Genomic DNA, 25,192 nt, shown 5'->3' with positions numbered 1-25,192 from the left:
GCTTTCTACACTTCTCCCAATCCTTTACTCCCTCCCCTCTTCCCCTTGAACGTACCGGGAACATCTTTCCCCCCCACTGGCAAGGTCTGGCGAACTGACGACAGCCTCATCTCACAGCACCACCTTAAAGCGCCCTAAAATCCTAACCAGTTTTCGGCCGAGCAGCAACACAAAGCTTGCCCACACTACTTTCCGAAGAAAATCCATGGCATGCGTGCCGTAACCGACTTGCTCGCAGGCAAATGGTATGGGTGAGACCCCACCCTGCGTGGGGCCGTGATGTGCTCCATGACCCCTTCATCTACCACTCACCCCCTAGCTTGTAGGCTCCAGGGTTGTTCCTGATAGCACCGGCTGCATATTCCTTATCGAGCATCGTACCAAAGTTCGTTGGCAACTTCCATCAATTGGAGCAATTGGAGCTTTCACGCGCCTATTAGACTGCTCCGCTGATAGGGCACGTGTCGTGTCAAGGGGTATAACCAGGGATGCGGGCTCTTGGTGGATGGGGGGGGAGCCCATGTTGTCTTGGTGCTTGTCACAAAGATGCCATGGCGATGCCATGAGCGGCAGTTCGCGCCTAGCGCATGCCAACTTGCCCTATGGAACACCGTCAACCCCGTTCCATTGTCTCTTTTCGTAGGTATTCCCGCCACTCAAGATGGGGAAACAGGCGAGGTAAACCTGATGGGTAAAAGTAAAGTCGCAGTAGTGCGCCTTAGCTGGCCCCAGCAGTCGTTCCGATGAAACGGTTCGAATTTCCCGGGTCTACGTCCTCTGCGCATTTAGTGCTGACCTCCGCGGGCATTTGTGGCAAAGGGGTTGGGGGCCAGAAAATACGCGGAAAAACGTGGGCCTAGAAAGGAGCCAATATACTTCTAGTTTCGGTCGTTTTCCGTGGTCCAATATGTCGTCTTGATGATGAATAAGATCTGTTAAGCATAAACCGCCGAACTCACTCCATATTTGCACACGACAACAAAAAAGACCCAGTGTTAACTCTGGCCCAAGCTCAAGCTTTCCCTTTCTTTGACGAGTGCTTGCGTCTTCCGCGGACCCTATTTTACAATTTGCCAAGGACATGGTTTGCGGATAGGGGTGAGGAAGGAAAAGTAAAAGAAATTACGGACTTTTTTTTATTCTTTTTTTTTTATTTTCCTTTTGCTTACCCGCGTTGTTCCCCTGACTTGTTTCGTGTTTTGATGGCATTTGGTGTCGGCTTGCTTAAATTGATTAGGCGGTGTGAGGAAGAATTGGAGCGTGCTGACATTTAGAATGCGATTTACTTCACACGCCTTCAAGGGTAAACCACGTATAGACAAATTACCCGAGCGTCATGTCAGGGTATGCATGCCAAGGGATAAATTGAGCCTCAAGCTCACTCCGTTCCAGCGACCCAATTAGGAGCCACATGGCGAGGTCCTAGGAGAAGTGCAAGCCACAGGAAAAGTCATGCAAGTTGAGTAGAGTGGCGCCTGGCAATTCTTCAAAGGATCGTCGATGCCGGTGGAATGGAACCTCTTGTGGGAATACAGCCCCTTTACCCATTATTCTCGGTATGTTCCCTTTGATCAGCGAAATTTGAATTTCGGCTCACCGTGCCGACCTTCATGCCCAGTGGCGGTCAGATGGACGGATAGAAGCGAATGAGAGCTCCAAAAATCAAGGCCAGAGAGCGTTGTGTGAGACTGAGATCGACAGATGACCTTCCGCTGACGGAATCGCAGTTCCATAAAATACGGCTTTGTCAGGCCTCGGCGAATGCAACTCTGGGTTGCATTTCATATATTTTATATTGCCCATTTGGCTAGAGCACCCCCCAGTTGGCCCTATCGAGCCCTTTAGTTGGAGCAGAAGCAAATCCCCCACAATCGCGACGGCGCCGAACCCTCAGCTCATACGATTATCATTTTATACTTCCCCAGGGGCCTATCCTTTGTCACCCTGCTCAACTATTGCTGACATCCTAGTTGATAGTCAACACATTTCGGCGGGAAGAGCGCGGTGGTTCTAGAATGCAAAAATTTAAACGCGCCAGTCATTGTGAAGCTTTAGACGAGGCGGGAGCCCTCCGACGACTGTCAAAAGTCCTTCCATACATTGCCGAAAGATTGCCGATGGGGTTCACGAGGATGACAACGACTGCGCGTTTTTCTGCCCGCAAGATGACACTTTTAAAATCCATGTCAATACGAGAGGGGCACAGTGAAGAGGCTCAACAATTGAGAAAATAATATCACGGTATGCATAGTTGACGTCGTGGTAGCTTTCCTTTTGTCCGGAGGTTTTAAAGTCCGAAATGCCGACGATCTTTTACAGTTTAACGATAAACACGCACGGGAGTCCCAAATCGCTTTCAGGGTATTTCAACTACTACCAAGGCTGGGATTGTCAAGCAAGGTACCTAGATCAAGAATATACCACAACGTGACCATATTAGCAGGGCCACTAAGACTACACCAACCCTTCCGGAAGAAATTGCCATGGACAAACCCTGTCTGAAGTGAGTCTTATTTTCTATGACAACGCGGGTTGTGGAGGTACGGTACGTTGTGATACAATATTTCAGTCAGCTGTCCAATACGAAAAATATCAGTGAAACGTAAGCCGAGGGTTTGTCGGGGCCACCCGACTGGACAACTTGTCAAAACCTAAAATAATGACCATATAGGAAGTGTGGCTGTTGCTATATTGCGGTCTTGAATCATGTTCAAATACGGTAAACTGCTGTTCCTCCAATGAGAATCTGTCGCTATGTCACATCTGCAACGCCAAGCGTAATGATCTCCAAATACCATGATAGCCTCAATTAGACAAGAAATCTTGCAAAATTCATACGCATCCTCAAATTTCTCAATGGTTTCTCCAAGTAGGAGGTCACTGGCTACGCTTGAGTAGACAGGGATTGTGTACAAGATAAGCAAACATTTCCTGGAGATTGCAACTCACCCTAGCAATAAGAGGGCGCTAGCAATCCATGGCTCTTGGCATCCACCGACTATGCCGGGTGTAGTAGCTAATTTCTGTCTTAGCCGCCACCAAAACCATGGGAGACACCCAGCCCAGGAAGGCCAACAGCGGTGTAGCCGAGTGATAGCCGGGGATTTAGAATCCTGCGGCGTGCCGTATATCCGTGCTGTAGGCATGGAGGCTACTAGGCGTCGCAACGTGGGATTCCATGGACGAAACACCATATCAGCAAACTTCGCTGCCAAGCTAGCCAATGAGCAAGATTGCTGCCAGTACTACTCACTCTGTTCGAGAGAGTCTAGCATTGTGGGATTATTGCCTTGGAGGACCCGTCATTCTCGCACATTATCACTATGCTTAGCTTCGTCATCGGCCGACTCAAAGGCTAGCTTTGCAATCTCATCTTCAGTTTCATTCCGCGGCTAACACAGAGACATTTACGTTTAGATTCTCCCATAATTCTTCGCACTCTTTTTCCTGTTCAACGTTGATGATTGCGGGCAAGGCTTTGGATCAGTGCCTACCGATCTGGGCTCAGCGGCCGAGACAAAGCAGGAAACCAGAACAATCTGTTTTGTTCTGAACCCGATTAATCATTTCGTTTGTGAGGAGCTTTGCACTACATCCATCACTTTCAACCACGATTCTATGATGGTCTGGGGCGCCTCATCTGAAGGGTCACCTGCGATTCGGGCTCGCCGAACATTTCTCTTTTTACTTTATAACATGTTAAAGATAGTTCAGCTCGCACCTTCCTCGTACTCCTGCGCGGTCGGCTAGAAGTGACTTCCATGTTGAAGTTGGTATATCTGCAACCCTATATCATTGTCTGGGAGTTTTACAGATAATCCGGTGAAAACGACTACAACTATGACACGTCGCATCACCTCTATCGTACTGCGGCCATCACATGACATTTCTAACCCTGATGGTCCTAAGCTGTCCCCCTGTTTTCTTCTTTAGAATCACGGGGCAATAAGCGGGGTTTTGTTGTTCGAGCGCAGACGGCAGTTAGTTAGGGTGCTTGAAGGCCCGGGTATTAGTACCAAGTAAAGGAATTTCGCCGGAACGGTTGGTCCACTGCCAAAACGCCTAGGCCGGACCGGCTCGCCTAGGATATGTCCAAGCCTGTCAGCACGGGGAAGCCGACATCTTTAGGGGCAAGCAAGATCACGTGCGAGCTTGACTATCCAAGTACAGGGCTGGCGGTTTTCAAGAGGAATAAACCGTTTTTCTTATTGTGTAAGATACCAAAATGCCATGGAGCACCACAGACACGACCGGTTATTAGTCATCAAGTGATCTCAACATCGCACGAGTCAGTCTCAATGTGAAAGATTCATCTGCAACGTGCAGAATATTGTGAACTAAGGCAGTAGAAACCGACCATCTTAGGCGTCATAATTAAGATGGAAACTACCAGTCACTAAATTCATGAAATCTCGACCTTCGGATATAAAATGCATGGTTAACTCTGTTTTTGCTGTGTCCGTCGTTGAGAGTAGCTCTACAAAGTTTCGCTAGCTGCTATGGCCCACCTCACAACACTCAAGGGGATCGCCAGAATTGGTCGTCCCACAGGTCGATCTCAATAACAGTTTGTCCCAGACTCTATAGCCTTTATGGATATTGTCTCACTTCGGAGTATTCCCACGGCGACTAGCTCAACTAGTGGAATTTAGCAACTCACATCATCAAGTTCGAACTACTCATAACACGGGTACAGGCGCTGCGGTTGGGACGTGGTGTGTTGGTCAGAAATTGTGGGGCACTGCCCAGGCAGTCAAACTCTGTTGAAAGTACGGATAGGATTTCGAAGTTGTTCAAAGTTTATACTTTCTACTTTATTACTTAGTCACAAGGAAACAAAAGACTAGCGCATCTTTGTTTCAGAGACATTAGTGCCCAGATACCTAGTATGCAGTTCATTAACTCAAAGGACCTATTGCATTTCCCCAGAAAGATTTTCATCGCACAAGCTGCACAGGGTAAGCAAGTTATGAAGCATTGGATAACTTACCAAAAGTTATTCAAGGTTATCCAATCAAAAACTACCCTGCTCTGATAGGTAAGAGAAAGCTACGTGAGTTTTCAAGTATTTTTGCTGCCATCTTCAACGGAGCGTGGGGCCTGCCTCATGCAGTATCGGCGGACCCAGTCTCAAGAGTCTCGGATGGCATATCGAAGCAGAAACCCCGCTGGATCTGCCAAAAAGTCTCAACACTGTGGTCAATTCGGATGAAATACAAGGGCCGAAGCTCGGTCCTTGATGTTTTTTGCGAACATTTAGGGTGATAGTACTGATGGTCAAGAGCGGGTCATATTTCAGCCAGATCAACTGTAGCAATATGAATGATTAACCTCCCAGTTCACATAACAGATACACGAGAACCTAGTCAAAGAAACCAAGAACTATTTCTCAGCTAATTCCTTTTATGCTCGGACCAGTAATCCCTCTTTACAAAATGGAACCAGAATAAAAGTCGAGTCAAAGTCCTACGATAATTGTTGACTGAATAAAGATGTCAAAGAATCTTCTGATTTGAGTCATCATGTATGAAAGTAAAGCGCGGAAAGCGGCTTCTGTGAAAAGAAAACAACTTCTTGTGACCCAACAAAGTATACATATGCCTTGATAGATTGCTCTGTCTATGATCTAATTGCGTTGTTCCCCAAGTTTACCTCTTCATTACATGCCAGTCATAACCATCTTGGTAACCAAAAACTCTTCAATGCCGTACTTGCTTCCCTCTCTCCCAAAACCACTCTGTTTCACACCGCCAAATGGTGCTGCAGGATCGCTAATGGCGCCTAAAGACACGTTAGTAATCACTCTCATCATCAACAAGTCAATGTTGCAGGGCTCTTACCAATATTCACACCAACCATCCCAACCTCCAGTGCCTCTGCCACCCTCCAGCAGCGGGATACGTCCTTGCTAAAGAAATAGCCAGCAAGGCCAACATCAGCGTCATTTGCCAGTTCAATAGCTTCCTCTTCCGAATCGAACGCAAACAGCGCCGCAACGGGGCCAAATGTTTCCTCGGAGCAAATCTTCATGCCTGGCTTCATCCCAGCCAGGACCGTGATATCGTAGAAATTAGGGCCGAGCTCGGTCAAATGCTTTCCACCTAGAAGCACGCATGCTCCCTTGGACACGGCATCCTTGACGTGCTCATCGACTTTGGCCACGGCACGACCATGGATAAGAGGACCATGGGTTGTCGTTTCGCCGAATCCGTCACCAATCTCAAAGCTTTTTACAGTGTCAACAACCATTTGCGTGAACTTTTCGTAAACTGCCCGGTGTACAAGAATCCGGTTCGCACAGACGCAAGTCTGACCAGATATCCTGAACTTGGACGCGATAAGGCCCTTCACAGCAGCCTCGAGGTCTGCATCTTCGAAAACGATAAACGGCGCGTTTCCCCCAAGTTCGAAAGAAAGCTTCTTCAGAGTCGACGAGCATTGGTTCATCAGGAGTTTCCCAACACCTGTCGATCCTGTGAAAGACACTTTTTTGATGATGGGATGTGTCGTCAAGACCTTTCCAACGGCGACGGTGTTGTCAAGAGCGGTGATTACATTAACCACGCCGGCAGGAATACCAGCCCGATGCGCAAGCTCAACGAGCGCCAGAGCCGTCAGGGGAGCCTCGGCAGGGGCCTTGACCACCACCGTACACCCCGCGGCCAAGGCCGGGCCGACTTTCCGAGTGATCATGGCAGCGGGGAAGTTCCATGGCGCGATAAGTCCACAGACGCCGACCGGCTCCTTGAGAGTGACAAGCCTGCAGCTGGGATTGCTCGCCTGAATGGTATCGCCGTATATCCTGGGGGCTTCCTCAGAGAACCACTCGAAAAAGGATGCGGCATAAGCGACTTCTGTCCTAGAATCGGCCAACGGCTTGCCGTTTTCTAATGTGATGATGGTGGCCAGGTCCTCTGCGTTTTCCATCATGAGGTCAAACCATTTTCTCAAATAGCGGGCCCTTGTTCGTGCAGGGGTCTTGCGATAGGATTTGAAGGCATCATGAGCGGCGAGAATAGAGGCCTCGGTATCTTTCTCGTCAAACTCAGGGCACTTGGCCACTTCGGCGAGAGTAGAAGGATCTGGTACAGGTAAGTTACAAGTTGATTGCCGCGAGTTGAGCAAAAAAACTTACTCTCGACTGCAAATAGCTTGCCCGATGCCGCACCCACCCATTCTCCATTCACGTAGCACGATGTCTTCAGTAGCGAAGCATCTTTCAACTGGTGATACGAAGTCAATTCTCATGATAGTGAGTTTGCGACCGTCGGGGGCCTTTTCGCTCCCCGACATACATGAAAACTTACCTGGGGTGTTCCTGACGCCATAGTAACGAGCAGAGAAAAAGCGGAATTATGCACTTCGATTATGCCCTTGCATCAAAATGGCCTGATGTCTCAACCGCGTCAAGCTGGCAATCTGTCTTGCGTTGGGAGTTTATAATAACCCCTCACGATGGCATCGAATCGGCGGTGCTCCATGACTGCGACATCGCCGAGGCAGTCACTATGCCGGTGTGGAAACAACGATGGGAATTCTGGGACCGGCCCGGGGCCGGGGTGGAGCCAATTACGGGAGGGGATGACACATGAAACCGCCGGAATAGGTAAGGAAATAGACCATTCCACGTGGGAACAAGCAAAAGACCAAACTCAACGCGCAACCCGATTTTCTGGTCATGGTGAGCCGCAATTGAAATGGCGATAGAGATGGATCATGCTAGCGCCGATGGATATTCTGTGGGGCATATTAAGAGGGTCTGGGCCCGGATGGGGTTGGCCGGCTCGGGACCGGCCGGCTCGTCCCCGGTCCTCAGTCATGAGGGGCAAAGGGGGAGGCTTCCGGCACTGGATTGAGAAATAAATACTCGATACTTTCGCTTTTCGATGATCATGAGCGACAATCAAGTCATAGAGTTTTTTCTTCTCATTACCAGCCCCTCTTTTGTCCGAGACTCGATCCAATACCGTCCAGACACCAGTTCTCACAAGTAACAAGAACGCCAAATCAAAATGCCTTCCGTTGTCGAGCAGTCGGTCGTCACGGAGGTTCCTGGACCTCTGTCCAAGGCCAGCCAGAAGAAGCTTGATGCATTCTTCGACGCCCGTGCTGTTTACTTCGTCGTCGACTACGAGAAGAGCCATGACAACTAGTATGCAGTATTGAATCCCTCCGCAAATCCAATACTAACGCGAAATAGCATTGTCGATGTTGATGGTAACAAGTACTTGGACGTGTAAGTACTCATCTCGCCGAAAGCCTCGGCATCCCGCCCTTCCCCGCAGTTCGCTAATCTCAACCCGATAGCTACTCTCAGATCGCATCCATCCCGGTTGGTTACAACAACCCCACACTCATCGAGGCCGCCAAGTCGCCCGAGATGATCTCCGCTTTGGTCAACCGCCCGGCCATCGGTAACTTCCCTTCTACCTTCTGGCACGACATCCTCCAGGATGGTCTGATGAAGGTCGCCCCTCAGGGCATGAACCACATTTTCACCGCCCAGTCCGGTTCCGAGGCCAATGAGCTGGCTTACAAGGCTGCTTTCATGCTTTACCGCCGCCGCGAGCGTGGTGAGGCTGAATGGAGCCACGAGGAGATTCACTCCTGCCTTCACAACACTTCTCCCGGCTCCCCCGAGCTCGCCATCCTCAGCTTCAGGAACTCTTTCCACGGTCGTGGTTTCGGCAGTCTGTCCACTACCCGTTCAAAGGCCGTTCACAAGCTTGACATTCCTTCCTTCAACTGGCCCCAGGCCTCTTTCCCCGCTCTCAAGTACCCTCTTGAGAAGCACGTTGCTGAGAACGATGCCGAGGAGAAGCGCTGCCTGAAGGAGGTTGAGGAGCTGATCAACAACTGGCACTGCCCCGTCGCTGCCATCATTGTTGAGCCCATTCAGAGTGAGGGTGGTGACAACCATGCCTCCCCCGCCTTCTTCCAGGGCCTGCGTGACATTACCAAGAAGTACGATGTCGTTATGATTGTCGATGAAGTCCAGACCGGTAGGCAGCCTCACACCTAGCCTTTGCATGCAGAGCACTAACACAACGCAGGCTTTGGTGCCACTGGAAAGTTCTGGGGCCACGCCCACTGGAACCTTACCTCCCCCCCTGACATCGTCACCTTCTCCAAGAAGGCCCAGACTGCCGGTTACTACTTTGGTGACCGCATGCTCATCCCTGACAAGGCTTACCGCCAGTTCAACACGTAAATTGCCCCTGTGTCATCTGAAAAACTGTTCAAGTCGCTAACATGCCTCAGTTGGATTGGCGACCCGGCCCGTGTCATTGTCAGCAAGGCTGTCGTTGACGAGATCAGCAAGAGGAACCTCGTTGAGCACACTGTATGTCCCTCGCCCAGCTTTCTTCCCATCATTAAACTAACAATGACTAGGCTCGCGTCGGTGCTGTCCTCTATGCTGAGATGGAGAAGCTTGCTCAAAAGTATCCCGACCACGTCCAGAACCTGCGTGGCAAGGGTCAAGGGTATGTCAACCTGCAAGCCAAGCTCGGCCCGGAAGCAACCTGCTAACAAGAAACACAGCACTTACATCGCTTTCGACACCCAGAGTGCCGTCGCCGTTACCGGTGCTATGAAGCGCCTGGGCGTCAACATCGGTGCTTGCGGCAAGGACACCATCCGTCTCCGCCCCATGTTGATCTTCGAGGAGTCACACAGTAAGCAGTCCGCAGCCTAACAACGATGTAGGCAGACACTAACATTAACATTAGTTCCCATCCTCATCTCGGCCCTCGAGAAGACTTTCCAATCTCTGTAAACTAACACCAAGACACGTCACGAAAACATAAAAGCGGGTTGCGGCGGACAGGCATAGCATGTATTTAATCTCGGAGTGGTGCCAGACGAAGGTCATCATCTTCCGCGGGGGTTCTTTTTTGTATCGATACCATGATGAGAAACGCCACAGTAGCGGCGAAGAAATAAATAAGAAAAACATTTCAAACAAGTATTGCACTATTACACTTGGTGTCTACGATATTTCTAGTGAACTTGTCCCGGGTTGTAGATTTTTGGTAGCTTTTCAAAAACATCACAAGAAAATATCAGGGATCCCACGCAGGGTTGGTATCGGATAGTCGCCATAGCGGGATGCACAGTTGGGTGTTAGGTCCCGCAAGGAGCCGGCAGTGGATGCGGGGTGCTTGGAACCCCGCACCTCCCCCTGTGGCCTCAACGCGCCGAGATAAGACGATGATGTACTAGTGATGAAGCAATGCTGCTGCTTAACAATCAATACCGGATCACTCCAAAGTATGTGCTATGAAGGAGTATAAAGCTGCAGTTGCCCTCCGGCTTGAGTTATTCAACCGCAGCGAATGTCATATTACTACACTTAGTAGTTAAAGCACAGCCCAGGTCTCAGCAAAAATGTCGGCTAAGAAACACGTTGTCTTTGACGTCGTAGGAACCTGCGTGTCTTACGATGCTATTTACAGAGCCATTGACGCGCGACTGGGATCCAAGCTTGCAGAGTACAATATCAAGCCCGCCCTCCTAGGCTTCGCCTGGATCGAGGCATCCGAGCGCGAGTACACCTACCTCAGTATTCAAGGTCGCTATAAGCCCTTTTACGACATCTTTCACAGTCTGTTCTATCGTGTGCTATTCATGGCCGGAGTGCCGGAGCCGCGCCAATTTGCGACTGACAATGACGCTACCTTCATCATGGACAGTCTCCTCGAGCTAGAAGCCCGACCGGGCGTCAAGGAGTGTTATGCGCTCCTTCGCGAGGCAGAATTTACAGTCTGGGCATTCACGGCAGGCGATGCGAAACGTGTGGGAGGCTATTTTGAAAAGGCCGGCATCGAGATGCCCGCAGAGAACCTGCGGAGCTGCGATGCTGATGGTTTAGGGAAGCCGGATCCCAACGCATACAAGCCATTACTAGAAGGTTTCAAAGGGGATGAGGCATGGTTTGCTGCGGCACATATGTGGGATGCGGCGGCAGCCAAGAAGTGCGGGTTCAAGGGCGCGTGGTGCAGCGTTTACGAAAAGGAACCCTGCGTCGACTTGTTTGGTGAGATGGATGTCATGGCGGATGACCTACCGGAGCTGGCACGCAAGATCATAGCTTCGTCTGAGGGCCGGTCAGAGTGAAGGAGGGGATAGCAATTCATATCAGCTCGCGACGTCATAATCGAAAAGATAATTTTTGGTCCTTTCAGTTATTTCAAATAAATCATGCACCATGCCCTACAAGTGTCTGACTGCATCTGCATGTGTGTTTATCTGAGGGGTGAAGATTTTGGGACCGGCAAATTGCCGGTTCCGTCGCGCGCCCGAGGCCGGATCGGCCTCCGGTCTCGGACCGGCGCCGGGTTTCCCGTCTCGAGCCCAGGGAGACTTTGGACAGGGCCGGACTAGACCGCAAAGATATCGGCGCAAATAGTCGCCACGCCAACAACCTGACCCTATTATTCATGCGCCGCCCGCAATTCTATGGGTCGGCAGTCCTCAATTATGCATGTTTTCCATTCAGTAGACGTATGCGACGACATGTGCCGCCGACCATATTCTAAACCGAGTCACCTGACATGGCCGCTCTAAGGCCGACCGCTCAGGTTTTAAATCCTCTCCCACCGCCAACCTCATGGCCAGAATGTCTGCTCCGGTACTTTTAAACCTATCAATGGCACGAATGAGGCCAAGTAAGCGCCAAAGCCAGCCACAAAGGCATGCGCATAGAGCAAAATGACGAGAAAGATTCGTGAGAGAACGACAGCCATCTTCCACGGCTAGAGGCATGTACCTTGATAGAAAAGATGACAATGCAGAAGAAGCAGCGCTTTGAGACCCAGTAGGGCCAGGAAATGTCGACTTGAGGAACGTTGCTTTAAAATAGCAAGATGCTGTTATGTAAGTCATTCCAACCACAGGGCGGACAACTGATTCTGATCGTCTCAAGGTGTAGATAAGATGGCGTACTGTATACTGTCCCCGTTCATGATAGCCCCTGGATTCGACAAAAATTCCCTGGCAGGCACGAACCTGCAACCATACTCTCGTCACCACAGCCCCCCACACCTGCAACATACAACAAGGAAGGAGCACGTTGTCTGCGGGGAATGGGAGATGGTCTCTCAAAAGTGTGTGGAGTAGTTCGGCACCGTTCACGACAACGAGCTGTTGCGGGGCAAAAGGCCATGCTTTCTTCGATGGCAACATGCAGAGTCAGGTTCTGAGGTGGGATAGTAGCGGGGCTAGACGATTCATGCTTAGGCCGGCAGTAAGGTCTCCTTGGCATTTGATAAGAGAGATGTCGACAGGAGCAGTCATCAGGCACGTTACAACTCGATTAACTGCATGTCTCATCTCGATGCAAACCTAGTCAAACCAAATCGATTCACCGTCGCTATACATCCAAAATACCGGCAAGCCTGATCTTTTGTTCTCATGCAAGGAGTTGCAGCGATGGGCAAAGACGACGTTCCGTTTGCGGGCCTACGCCTGCCAACAATTATGGGACCGTGGAGGCAATAATGTCACACTGGCGCAGCCCATTGGAAGATTCATTTACGTCCGTGTGGGGGAGAGACAGAGAATAAGGTATAATAGTAAGACATTGCCTGTAGCTGGATGTACCGTTGAGACAGTTTCTGAGGTGGCTGGGTCGTGCTGGCCATCATACATATGGGGCCAGGTATAGTGAAGCCAGCGTATTCTCTCAACAGCATAATTTCTGCGTTGAATTGAACTAGGCTTTGGTTTATCTGAAAACCATCCATTCGCCATCTCCAGGTTCTGACTGCAGGGACCTTCCCATGCAAACTTTCGGCTCCGACCGGGTGTATGCCGGCTTCCCCGCGTCTTGAGAAAAGCGGGTCTCCGACGCCCGACGGTGGCGCAGGTTTCGCCGAAATTCTGCCCCTCTGGAAATTTCCCCCCCTCATCCCCTCTCAGGAAAGGCGCCGCACTTGCAGTTCAGCCTATCTTAGCTCCTCTCACACACTCGGAACCGTCATATCCTCACTCACTTTACCCACCCGCATACCTTGCCCACTGTCACACTCAGAATTCAATTACAAGGGGAGAACTACCGTCTGTGAGATACTGGCAAAACTGGCCCGAGCCACTCTTAGGGGGCTTACACGTGCACACCTGGCAAACCGTGACCGGCCCGGGGTCTTGGCTGGTTGATCGGCACGCCGCGATCCATTTCCTGCCTGCCCTTCCAACCCCCCTTATCGGCTATCGCGAACCCGAACATAGATGGATCCCGAAGACGGCCTGCGTCTGCAACGACACAAACAGCGCCGCGTCGCGGATAAGGAGCGGAAGAGGGCGGTTCGAGCGTACGATGAAGCCCCCAACCTCTCACTTGTTTCATTGTTTTTGTAAGAATAGAATCACCTTATGCTGACCCGACAAAGCTGTGACGGATGCCGAAGACTCAAGGAGAAATGCGACGGCGGAGTCCCATGCCGGCGGTGCACCCGCCTCCGCCGCCAGTGCGAGTTTTTGACTCCAACGACCAGAGATGAGCCCGGGCCTGACAGTGCGGCAAGGTAAACTTCCTCTTTTTTTTAAAGCCCTCTCATCAGTGAAACAACATGTCCAGATCCCATTGATTGCGCCAACACTTGGCTGACCAGGCTCTTGGCGGACATGGCAGACCGCGCACGTCGAACCAGGAGAACTCGGAACTGAGGCAGCGGATGGCCTACATGGAGCGTTTGCTTGCGCACTATACCGGTCAATCAAGACTGGATGCCGAGACGTTAAAGACCTTGGCCGACTCCGTAGAGAAAGGGCGATCCGGCCCGGAGGCTTCGGCTGCCGGGGCAGGACCGGATGCCTCTATGGAGCCGGAGGTCGGCGCCGACGTTGAAGTGAAGTCGCAGAGCTCCGACTCGTTTCAAGTGGACGAGATTACCGTCCAGCCTTTGGAGAATAACATCACACGTAAGATGAAGCTTCCGAATCTTCAGCATCCCGAGCGTGCCGATGTTGACCGTGAGCAGACTACTCTGGCGAGTTCTCGCACTGGAACTTTTCCATGCGAATAAAACAGTGGATCGAACAGTGTGTCAATGTACGTCTTCGTTTCATACCTTTCGGAGATGCAGTGCTGACATCGTTCAGGATGCCCCTGACGGCCCCAAGACCCAGTTCAAGGAGTACTACCGTCCCGAAGAGCTGCAGTCGTCCTCCAACACCGTGGCTTCTCTCTCCTCTTTGCCGCCACGGTATGTCGCGGACTTTCTCGTCCATGCCTTCTTCAACCATGCCGAAACAAGCTACTTTTACGTTGAGCGCACCTGGCTGCAGGAAAAGCTTGACATGGTGTATGAGAACCCAGCATCCCTCACCCGTCGGGATGTAGGGACAATGTGTATCATTCTGATCGTCTTCGCTATCGGGACGCAATATGCTTACCTCGATTCCCGTGATGAGAGGGGCAGGGTGCCGAGCGCTGCCGCCGAGTCGAGCCCGTTTTCAGAGGACACCATCGGCATCATGTTTTATCAACAAGCTTGCAGGCTTGTCCCGGACGTCATCACAATATCCAGCTTGGAGAGCGTGCAGGCGTGTCTCTTGATCGGCCTGTACACCCTCCCTCTCGATGCGTCCGGGCTGTCGTATGTGTACCTGAACCTCGCAGTGAAACTCGCTATCCAGAACGGTATGCACCGGAAGTATCCCGGAGAGGATATCGACCCTGTCATCCGCGAGACGAGGAACCGCGTGTGGTGGACGGCCTACACCACCGAGAAGTACGTTCATCTCTTATCGCTGGGTTTTGCGTGTTCACAGACTTACAAATCTTAGGCGCATTGGGATATTCCACGGCCGGCCGATATCGATTGCCGCAGCCGATGTCGATGCAGAGATGCCCGCTGATCGCCCTGACATTTGGCCTGGACCTCCACCACCAAACACCGCTCACATGCTGGCTACTCTACAACTGAACCAAGCACTGAGCAGGATAGCCCATCAGATGTCGGTTCACTTACCCAACCATTTCGTGGCGCCCTTTAGCTGACACCTCTCCAGTTCCCTCTTCAAGACTTTTGAAAAGGCCGAAATCCCGGACGGGATGGCTAGGTTAGTAGAAATGAAGGCCAAACTTCACAACTGGTGGAACAGCCTTCCAAACGCGACCTTCTGCAAAGACCCGAGTCCAGGTTCCGTGGTGTTCCGTCCCGACATGCATCTAAGGCTGGAATACTGCCTTGTCCGTATGTTTGCAGGCCGACCGTTCATCTTCCCCCGAGAATCGACCCGCAGCACAGCCAGCTCCTCCGGCTCGCCCGCCGAGTCCGCCGTGCCGCCACGCACCAGCGGTTCCAATAGCAAAACACACCCACGATCGGTGCTGGTGGCGGATTGCGTCGATGCTGCCCTCTGCGTAGTCGAAACGTGCCGCCTCCTGCGTAACAGCGTGGGCCTCGCCCGCGCATCATACACGGAATTCAGCTCCTGCCGCGCGGCGCTTCTCGTCATAATCACGCAATGCCTGCAAAAGAAGACGGACCGTCTACGTGAGGCGCTGCGAGAGGGCATGGCGATGCTCAAGGAGATGTCTGCGGGCGGCGAGTCGGCCAAGTCCGAGATGTCGCTCATCGAAGCCTTCGAGCGCGCCATCGCCAGGCTGGACACCAACGACGACGCGGCGTCCGCGAAAGAGTCCGACTATGCGCGTTTCAAGAAGTGGGAGATGCTTTGGAAGACCGACACCCCGGCGCATGATGCCAGGAGCGAGAGGAGCCACGACGCTGCGCTGCCGATCCCGCCGCACCCTGCTGCGTTCTGGCGGGGCGCTACCGGCCACGGTCATGGGGGTCATGGTCATGTCGCCCCTGGGACCGGTAGACAGGGTACCGCGTCGCTCCCGCCGGCGATGCCTTTTTTCGGGCTTGACGGCAGCCTGTCGCCGATGCCGCCGGCAATGGACGAGTTTTCGGCCATGTTTGGCAACGGGTATGTCCCTGGGTTCGAGGGTATGGGCGGAAACGTCAATGGGAATTGGATGGGGCTTTGAACATAAATTGCAATCAAAAATGAGCGTGTTTTGTATGGGGTGAGGGGATCTGGCTTTTCAACACATTATACGCCGTAAACAGCCGGCCACACGAGGCGAAGCGAGGTCATGTATGCATATATTTATATATCAGTGGGAAATAATGGTTCCGACAAATCAGTTGAAAAAAGAACATGTGTTTCTCTTTTGTTGCGTCTTTAATTTACGAGAAACCAGTATAACTCCTCTCCTTTGGTCCAATCAATTTCTCGCCGAGACATTCCGGAGGCAATAAACAAAGCACTTTTGAAGCCGCGGGCATGCACTCGTTGCGGCCACTGCGGTAGGCCGCAAGTTCAGGTCTGTACAAAACGAATAGTATTGTCCAGGAAGAGGCGGTGTAACAATACCATGAGAACGCTGTTCGAAAGTGGTCTGACAATACAGTTCATAACATCGTGAGGTGGTCTGATAGCCAAGGCATGTTGATTCTGCGTGTAACCGTTTCCGAGTGGAAAATGCAACCGTGCGGCTGCACAATAACGAATGCGACCCAAAAGAAAATAATAGAGCTTAGGATAAGAACAAAACAAAAAGAATCGTTCTCCGAACCCAGAATCGAACTAGGGACCTTTCGATTATCTTGGTAGAACCATTACAGTCGAACGTGATGAACCAACTACACCATTCGGAGAGAACGTGACTAAGCCACGTGAATGATTGGCTGACTGCTGGTCGCTGCGTTCGACAAGCGGGTTATATCACGCAGATGCAGCACATTCAGCATGGGCATCGCTCTTGCACCTCTGAAAGTGAGTATTTAAAGTGGATGGGTCGAGATAATTATTTCGTACAGTTTTTATCTTGTTTTTAGGTGTCAAATCTCGAAAATTTGGCGTGATTGGTGAGGACGCTGTCACCAAAGGCCACGCATTACTCTCAGAGGTAATATCAGACTTGTAACTAGTTAAAGATTGACTCATACAATTAGCATTAAATCTAGAATTCAAAGCAGATGAATGAGATGTATTAACTTATAAACATCACTCTTCAGTCGGTGCCAATTGATACATCTTACATCTCAGGTTCTCGGGCAGGCTGTGGCTTTTTCACTTACAGAAAAATGAAACCAGCCTTTTCACCGGCTCATACAGTCATCCAAGGCCGTATACACTCATGAAACTGGTTAACCTCTTAAAATGGAAAGTATCGCTTTCATACACTCATGTCATTGTAAAACTTTCTCGTTCTAGTAACCTGGAAATTCGTCCACACTCAAGGATTGCGCAGTCTCTCATCACAAGCGATGACTGATGAACAACTCTGTAGTTGTTTCCCAAACCTTTTGTCAATTACACAATGATATGAACCAGATAATCTGAACTCAAACCACTTCCATGACCAACCTCACAACACCCTACTCTTCAGGGTCTCTCCCTCCCTGAGCCGCCATGTTTCTCTCATACTCCTCATCCGACTCCAGATCGAACTCGACAGGGTGCGTAATAGGCAAGATGGGAATGCCTCGTCTCTCAAGCTCGGCAAGCCTGGCAGCGGTCTGCGGCTTCGACCTGTTCATGCTATACACCTTGATCCGGTGTGCCGAGGACGTGACATGCAAGTCCCAGTTCCTATCACAAATGTCAGCGCCATCGCCATCGCCATCGCCATCGCCTCACAACGCCTCCCTCCTTAAAAAAAGAAAAAGAAAAAAACAGAAACGAAAAATGGGAAACTCACCAAGCAGACCTCACAAAAGTAGGCTGCGTATTCATAGCATTGTCCCACGTCCGCACGCAAAACTCAAGCCACCCCTCCGCGTCGACCGGCATCTCAATCTCCCACAGCCTCCACGCGTGGAAATACTTCTTGCTCATCCTCTCGTACGGCGCCTCGTACCACACCGACCCGCCGTCGCCGCTGACCTCCACGCGGACAGGCCAGTGCCCGCCGCCAGAGTACGCCCACCCGCGCAGCTTGATCTTGCCGTCGTGCACGATCTGGTCCATGTCCTTGGGCTCCATGATGGCCGACGACACGGGCATCTCCTGGATCGAGAACCCGTTGCTATACTTTGCGTTCTGCTTGCCGACCTGCGGCGTGTAGTACAGGTACTCCTTCCTCTGCACCGGCGCCGCGCTCGCGTCCCGGATGGCCCTGACCTCCGTCAGCCACTTGACGCTCCGCGCGCCAATGTACCCGAACACGACGACCCTGAGCGGGTACCCGTGGATCCGCGGCAGCGGCTCGCCGTTCATCTCCCACGCGAGCAGCACCTCGTTCACCTTGACCTTGCGCCACGGCACGCTGACGACGTAGTTGTACACCTTGCCCTTCTTGAAGTACGTGTCCGCCCCGAAGAACTCGAGGTGGCCCGCCCCGTCTTTCAGGCCCCCGCAGTACTTGATCACCTTCTTGAGCGACACGCCCGTCCAGCGCGCCGTGCCGATGGCCCCCTCGCCCCACGGCGCGTTGATGAGTTCGTCGCCGTCACCGGGGTACTCGTGAATCTGTTCGATGCGGCGGGTTCCCGAGCATTGTAGCGAGACAACTGTGCTTTGATGCGGGAACTTAGTCTTGAGATCGTGCAGCGTGAGCGTCTTTGGTTCGTTGACGAGACCGGTGATGTCGAGCGTGTACTTTTCCGCGTCGACCTCTGGGATTCCGCCGTGGTTGCGGACGAAGTGGTCTTTGTTTGGGGTAAGTTCGGTCTCAACAAGGCGTTTCTTTTTGTGGTGAGGTTTCGGGTGTTAGTTGGGAGGCCGGCTTTCGAACAGGGGCAAGTCGGCGACTTACACGGGGCGGCTCTCCGTTGTACGGAAACTGCAGCACGTGGATCATGTCTTCGGACTTTTCCTTCTTGACAATGTCCCAGCTGATGTCGGGAATGTGTCCCAGCCCTATTGCTTGGTGGTACTGCTTCCATCGCTCTCCGGTGAGAACGGGGTTGCTGTCGGGCAGAGCGGCTAATTGGAACTGAGGCGGCTAATACGGAATATCAGCACCGAGTACACAGAGCGAGCGAGAGGGAAGAACAATTCACGTCGGGAAAGTCATATTGGCTCATAATCTCCTCCACTTGCTTCTTCTTCTCTGGGTACTTCTCCCATTCAATGTATCCCTTCCAGCCCTCCCTCTCCTCCTTGAAGTGAGGGACCTCACCCTTCGGCCGGAAGGGGATCGCATAGGGTTCAGCGGGTGCCATGGTGACCGATACAAGACAATTCGATAGCAAGATGGGGTCAGTGAGAGGAATGAGAAATTTGGCTTGGGACAATGGGAAACTTGTCTTTCATATTGTCCGAGAATGTGTTACTCCACCAACCCAAACAAGCCCTTGTCTTTACATTCCGTACGTCCCGTCACCCAAGACAACCCCTCAATCGTCAGCCTGCATTACTCAAACTGACGGGCATTTCGTCCTTCCCTTATGGAGATGAGGAAGAGGCGCGGTGCCAATGAGCGGGCTTTTTTGTTGCAACGAGATGCCGTCATCGACGCATCAACACTTGACATACTCCATTCGGGTGGGGAGCTCGGCATCTCAAAACGCTAACAATCACAGATATGTCAGCGTTGTTCAAGCTTTTTGGTCCCCGCGCTCGAGGATCAATTAGATTCGATCAAGACGGTCTGGACCACCCTTTCGTCCGGTTTTGAAATTAAAGTAGCCTTTTTACCTTTCCAATGGACCTAGTATATTTGCCGTCCTCTGCGAGCTTACTTGTGACCTACACAAAACCTTCACCCGTCCATCATGTTACTGAGCAATCAGTGAGATAATGGCCTTGAAATACCACCAATGTGAAAGTGGAAATGCAGAATGGCGATGAGTCCAAGTAAAAAACTCACACCGTTCATATCTCGGCTCTCACAAGGATAACAGGAAGTCTGCGTCTCAAAAGATGTATATTCCGCAATGAAATCAAAGGGCAACCTAGGTATGTCCACTTCTCCACAACTCCGTCAGCGTTCCATCATGCCCGTCAACAAAAGTGCAATGCAATGTTTCATGTCCGGTAACAAAGAGGCCAGTGTTGGCCAGTTCAGACGATGCCCCCCTCCTTCAACTCAAATTAGTCTACGTGTAGTTTATCAATATTTGGCGCTCTTTGGGTATCACGGCCCCTCTCTATCGACCCCTCTCAGCACTTATACGTGGAAAGCAACACCGCTACGTTTTCGACCAATGGTCTTGAACGAAGAGTATTTCCCGTCGGCACCCATAATATCGAAGCGGCTCGCGCTCATCGCATCCTCCGTGTATCCTGACAAATAGTAGCCAACGATGACCACGAGGTAGCTCAACAATAAGATGCTACCCTTGAAATAATTGCTCTTTCCTTCGCCATACATGTAGCTGAGCAGGAATACGCAGAGAATGACAGTCACCATGTCCCATTGAGGGAAGAGCAGGGAGAAAGTGTGGTTACCCACATCCTCGGCACCATTTCCTGTAGCGTAGAACGCAGAGTACAGCACAAGAGCTGGGACTTGAAGCAGGCAAACTTGGAGTGCATAGGCAGAACCAATCTCCATGGACAGGGCGATGTTGCCATTCATGGCGAATGAGATGGCGTTCTGCAAAATGTTAGAATGTAGAATTTTGTAACATAAATTTAGAAGCACTTACCAGGAATTCCGTGGTGTTAGGAACCAGAGCAAAGAGAGTGATGCCCAGGAATTTCTCGTCAATGGCAAAACCTTCCAAGACGACGTCTACGGTATCAACGAGAATCTCAGCGATAATGGCGTACAAGACCGTAGCGCCCATGAGGATGAAAGCACTCTTGCCTCGGCTCCAGTTGGGAGCGTCGTGTCCGCCGTGGGGAACTTGGGCGGCACTGGCCGCAGCAGGGTCCTCATTCTCGGGGAAGACCGCAGTGCGGAGAGCGGGAGGACGAGGCGTCGGTACGGCTGAGGCACCAGGCTGCTGCGAGGTTCTGCGTGGCATGCGCTCCCGTGCAGCAAGTGTAGCAGCAGTAGCGGCCATCTCGGCGACCTCGCGAACCAAGGCGTTGTTCTCTGCCTCTGAAAAGCCCGGAATGTGAACAGCCGACCGGACAGTATCGCTGTCATCAATCTTTGGGGGTACTACGTGCGGAGTGTTGGCGCTGCCGTTGCCGGGGTTGAGTCCCAGGCCGGTGATGGAGCCTTGACGGGAGATATCCTCGCCCTTGGCGTTCAAGCCAACCTGCTTCAGAGACTGGCCAAGAATCCGCTTGTACAGATGAGAATCGCGAACATCGACAGAGGTACCAGTGGTTTCTGCGAAAGAGTGAGGCCCCGACTGTCTAGCAGCGGCTTGCGCATGAGCATGCGCCTCCTCATGCTTCTTCTCGTCAATCTCGGAATTCCAGATAACGGCTGCGTGTGTCCGCAGAGTGAACCAAAGTCCGACAATGTAAGAAAGGAACAGCAAGGTGGCGCAGAAGTAGCAGAAAGGCCTGACGGCTTCAAGATAGAAGCGGTCGTCAAGGGCCGGCGTCTGGGAGAAGAAGCATCGGCGGCAATCACGGCCATCACCAACAGGTGAGAGGCCATCCCCAATACCGCTATTGTTGACACAGTCCAAGCAGTTGAGCTCATGAGTACCGTATATTTGATAAAACAGCGTCGGACCGAAGGCACCGATAACGGCGAACAGAAGCATGGTCGAGGTGACACCAGCCGATCTGGCATTGAAGCGCTGAGTCTTGCGTTTGATGGCACCGAAGCACATGGACAACCCAGGAAGGAAGAGAATACCAGCAAAGATGCTTCCCACGATACTGCCCTCTACGAGCTGGCCTTTGCCTTCGTTAAGAGCGACGCAGTACAAAAAGACTTCGACAATAGTGGAGAAGAATGCGTTGATGGCGGCACCTACTCCCATGGATGACTGCGCCGAGATCGAAGCAACAGCCTGGCCAATAAAGTAGGCAAGAGGGATGATGGAGAACAGACCTGCGATGAAGAGGAATGCTGGCGAGGTGATGAAGATATGCAGGTCTAGAACACGCTCCAAGACAAGCCAGTCGAAGATGACGAAGAAGACAACGCCCATGAGGTTGAACAAGAAGACGTTGGTTCCGTCAATGGTGTACTTCCAGTATTTGATTCCGACAGCACGGTAGGTGCACAGCAAGATGGATGAGTGAGGCGCATCGGCAGTACGAGCGAGGCTAATGTCGGATTCGAACGAGAGCGCCAGCGGGTGCCGGCGTAGGTGGTCGAAGAGTAGCATGGTGACTTTACCCATGGGAATGGAGAACACCAAGAACCAACAGACCAAGGAGACCAGGATGAGAGATGGCGACAGCAGCAGGTAGAAGAACAAGAAGAAGACAACACGGCCGATGTTCCACTGGCCTCGTCCGAAAAGACGACGCTTGAGTCTCGGGGGTGTCTCGCTTCGCTCACCGCGTCTGGTGCGGCCCAGTAGGCTATCTGTCTCGCTCGGCTCCGAATCTATGCTTCGTCTTGAGCGGCCAACAATGGAGCGGTTGTGCTCCGCACCGTCCGGGCCGAAAAACAGGCGACCATATTCCAGATCACCACTCTGCCACTGCTCGTACTCGGAAATGCTTCGTCCTTCACCTTGATCCTCGTCCAAGTACGCCTCGTCCTGCTCCAGGCGCACGTACTTGCCGAAGGGGTAGAAGAGATAGCTGGCCAGTCCCCACAGGACTCTACCGTACTCTCTGCCGCTAGGAGTTGCTGCAAACAAGAAGCAAATTAGGGCACCAAGAGCGGCGAAGGTGGCCATCCACCAACCGAACAACAGGGTCCAGAGAAGGTTGAAAAAGAGGAGCCAACTGCTGACTCGACCACCAGGGGAGGAATGGATATCTCCCTCGGCATTCTTCTGCACCGAACGATCCTTCTTGTACAGAGCAGGCTTCCATAACCTTATACCGAAAGGATGAGTTTCGTTGATGGCTTGCTGGCGATCTTTGAGCGTGAAGCTCTCAGCATCGCTTACGTCGCCATCAGACTCAGCTCCAACATCCTCATCTTCGTGGACAGAAGGGACGTGCTCGGAATGCTCGGGCAGGACATCTTCAGCTCTGGGAGTTCGGGGTCCGTTGTCCTCATCATCGCCGTGCTCGCTTCTAGACGACTGGACGCGGGTGAGAGTGGTCGGCAGCTGGATTCTGCGGCGCGTGCCAAAGCCGCGGTGTTGTTCTTGTTGACGCTCGGCCGCGTCAGCCTCAACCTCGTAAATGTCATCGTCGGCAGAGAAGACTTCACCGCGATGCGGCGCAGAAGGGTTTGTCGAGAGTCTCCGTGCCATGGGGGGCTTTCGCGGGCGGTTTGCTTTTGGGCGTTCGGGGCCCATCATGGGAGATCGGGCAGCTTGGGCAGAACGAGAGTGAGAGCGGTCGTGGGCAGACGAGTCGGCCAAATACTGGGAAGCGGAACCTTGTGTCTGAATGGAACCTATGTCGCGCACGGGGGTGCGGTGGGCGTCAGCCAGGGATTTTGTTTTGGGTCACTCGGCAACTCGGAGGACCAAGACGCATTAGATTTCTGGGCATGCAGCGGGTCGTACGTACCGTATCCAGCTTCTGGGCGCCTCCGCACCGTGTCCGTGGATTGGAAAGACTGGAAGCTCTCGGATAGACCTTCGTCGCGCGAGACAGAGTACGACTCGAAGCGTGTCGGGTTATGACGAGTATCGGTGGGCGAAGCGGCAGATGATGTATCGCGAGAGGGATGAGCGGGCGTTGTGGGCGTGTCGGGCCCCGGAGAGGGATCCATGGTGGGCGGCGATGGATCGCGCAGTGGTTTTTGGAGACGATGGATAAGGAACGGTGGAGAGAATGATAGGTACCGGAGATGTGGGTTATTAATGTGGACGGTGACGGGGATGGAGGCTCGGGCGTAGTTTGGGTTGGCCTCGAGCTTGGAATTTTTGGTTACGATATTCTGTGTTGTGTTGAAACAACAGAGCGGACGTAAGACAGAAAAGGAAAATTAGTCTGTCGAGTCCTCGTGCCGTTACCGAGAGTGGCGTGTATGAGGTGCGAGTGGTCCAAGAGCTCGGGTAAGATTTCTAGGATTCCTCAGAGGGCCCAAAGATGGGTCGAGAAGGAGTCGAGCACGGTAGCCAGAAGGAAAGAAAAAGAGATGGTTGATGGTAAGATGGGATAGGTCAGCAAGGTGAGAGGTGAGATGAGGTAGGCAGCCAGCCCGTGGTATTGGGTTGTGGTGGTTTACGGTAGTAAACAACAAACACAAACGACAGGCGGGCCGGGAGAAGGATGATGAAGAAAAAAGGAGGAGAAATGATGCGATGGGAGAGTGAGAGAAACAGAGTAATTCAGTGATGATGGCTACAACGGAGAAGCCTTGTCCATTCCCCTTCCCACTGCAGATTTTCCTTTCCTGTTCTGGAAAAAACGATAAGGAAAGAATGAAAAAGAGTTATTTCCACTAAGTAGGGAAGTAGGCAGGTTGGTGGTGGTGCGACAGCTCTTTCTCTCATCCCATGTTCATTTTCCCACCGCCGGTCTTTCCATCTCCAGTGGACGGACCAGGACCAGGTGGAATCATCGAGGGTGTTCCTGTCCCCATAAACATAGTACGCGACCGCGCTTTTCCTGTCGCATTGACGGTTCTCACCAGGCTCACGTTGGCATGTCCGAGTCAGGAATCTCCTATTGTTGATCAAGCTGTGTGTGCAACAGATGATCATGTGCATCTGATTTTACGGGCCTCTAATGGGGGAAGCAAGAACATGGAGGCTGCTGTTGTCTTTTCATTCAGTGCATATACCACTGTGTGTGTTTTGTGCTGTATGCTTGGTGCTGTGTGACGGCGAATGCGACTGCGACTGCGCCTATAACTAACGTCTATGGCTACTAATCCATCCCATGCACATCTAGTCCTGTCTCAGATTCTCTTGGTATAAACACCCAGAGAGCAATGTGGACTCCGTACACAGTCTTGTTCTCCAGATGTCTCTGTTTGGTGTTTACATGCGCAAACCTGCACTCCGTACCTTCCCTGACCTTCGGCGGTCTGTTGATAGGGTAGGAACGCAATCTAGCGGATGTTAAGTGGATCCCGCTAGCTCTTCCAGTGCACCCAGTGTGGAGTAAGCGTTGCTTGCCTAGCACCCTAAAGTTGCTGAACAACATGGATGATGGTGCTATCGCCCAGACAAGGCCAACTAGAGCTTCCCCCCGAATCAGCTTAGTGCCCGGCTTATGCTCCAAGGACCAT

General features: G+C 52.0%; 6 protein-coding genes across 6 annotated transcripts; 3 read left to right on the top strand and 3 right to left on the bottom strand.

Annotated features, from left to right (window-relative positions):
* Positions 1-5,659: 5,659 nt before the first annotated feature.
* Positions 5,660-7,229, bottom strand: CTRU02_203140 (succinate-semialdehyde dehydrogenase; the record flags this gene model as incomplete). The annotated part of the gene is made up of 3 exons (XM_036727221.1): positions 5,660-5,781; positions 5,841-7,082; positions 7,136-7,229. Coding segments are annotated over 3 exons (1,458 nt in total), but the record flags the coding sequence as incomplete, so codon positions are not given.
* A 783-nt stretch (positions 7,230-8,012) lies between these two features.
* CTRU02_203139 (4-aminobutyrate aminotransferase) lies at positions 8,013-9,778 on the top strand (the record flags this gene model as incomplete). The annotated part of the gene is made up of 8 exons (XM_036727220.1): positions 8,013-8,152; positions 8,201-8,236; positions 8,308-9,002; positions 9,054-9,207; positions 9,262-9,343; positions 9,394-9,485; positions 9,544-9,677; positions 9,732-9,778. 8 exons carry the CDS (start codon positions 8,013-8,015, stop codon positions 9,776-9,778), a joined length of 1,380 nt encoding a protein of 459 aa, XP_036581014.1.
* Positions 9,779-10,389: 611 nt separating this feature from the next.
* Positions 10,390-11,118, top strand: CTRU02_203138 (2-haloalkanoic acid dehalogenase; the record flags this gene model as incomplete). The annotated part of the gene is made up of 1 exon (XM_036727219.1): positions 10,390-11,118. The coding sequence occupies one exon, from the start codon at positions 10,390-10,392 to the stop codon at positions 11,116-11,118; it is 729 nt and encodes a 242-aa protein (XP_036581013.1).
* Positions 11,119-13,230: 2,112 nt separating this feature from the next.
* CTRU02_203137 (fungal specific transcription factor domain-containing protein) lies at positions 13,231-16,003 on the top strand (the record flags this gene model as incomplete). The annotated part of the gene is made up of 7 exons (XM_036727218.2): positions 13,231-13,355; positions 13,392-13,526; positions 13,634-13,923; positions 13,983-14,053; positions 14,104-14,735; positions 14,791-14,961; positions 15,016-16,003. The coding sequence occupies 7 exons, from the start codon at positions 13,231-13,233 to the stop codon at positions 16,001-16,003; spliced, it is 2,412 nt and encodes an 803-aa protein (XP_036581012.2).
* A 1,396-nt stretch (positions 16,004-17,399) lies between these two features.
* Positions 17,400-19,187, bottom strand: CTRU02_203136 (nadh-cytochrome b5; the record flags this gene model as incomplete). The annotated part of the gene is made up of 4 exons (XM_036727217.2): positions 17,400-17,613; positions 17,723-18,708; positions 18,779-18,967; positions 19,026-19,187. The coding sequence occupies 4 exons, from the start codon at positions 19,185-19,187 to the stop codon at positions 17,400-17,402; spliced, it is 1,551 nt and encodes a 516-aa protein (XP_036581011.2).
* A 947-nt stretch (positions 19,188-20,134) lies between these two features.
* On the bottom strand, positions 20,135-23,306 carry CTRU02_203135 (calcium permease family membrane transporter; the record flags this gene model as incomplete). Its single annotated transcript, XM_070204149.1, has 2 exons — positions 20,135-20,563; positions 20,616-23,306. 2 exons carry the CDS (start codon positions 23,304-23,306, stop codon positions 20,135-20,137), a joined length of 3,120 nt encoding a protein of 1,039 aa, XP_070061912.1.
* Positions 23,307-25,192: the final 1,886 nt, after the last annotated feature.

Source organism: Colletotrichum truncatum (genome assembly GCF_014235925.2).
Source record: "Colletotrichum truncatum strain CMES1059 chromosome Unknown Contig_0002, whole genome shotgun sequence".
Taxonomy (NCBI): domain Eukaryota; kingdom Fungi; phylum Ascomycota; class Sordariomycetes; order Glomerellales; family Glomerellaceae; genus Colletotrichum; species Colletotrichum truncatum.
Note: the sequence above shows the minus strand (reverse complement) of the source record. Positions and strands in the feature narration are given on the sequence as shown.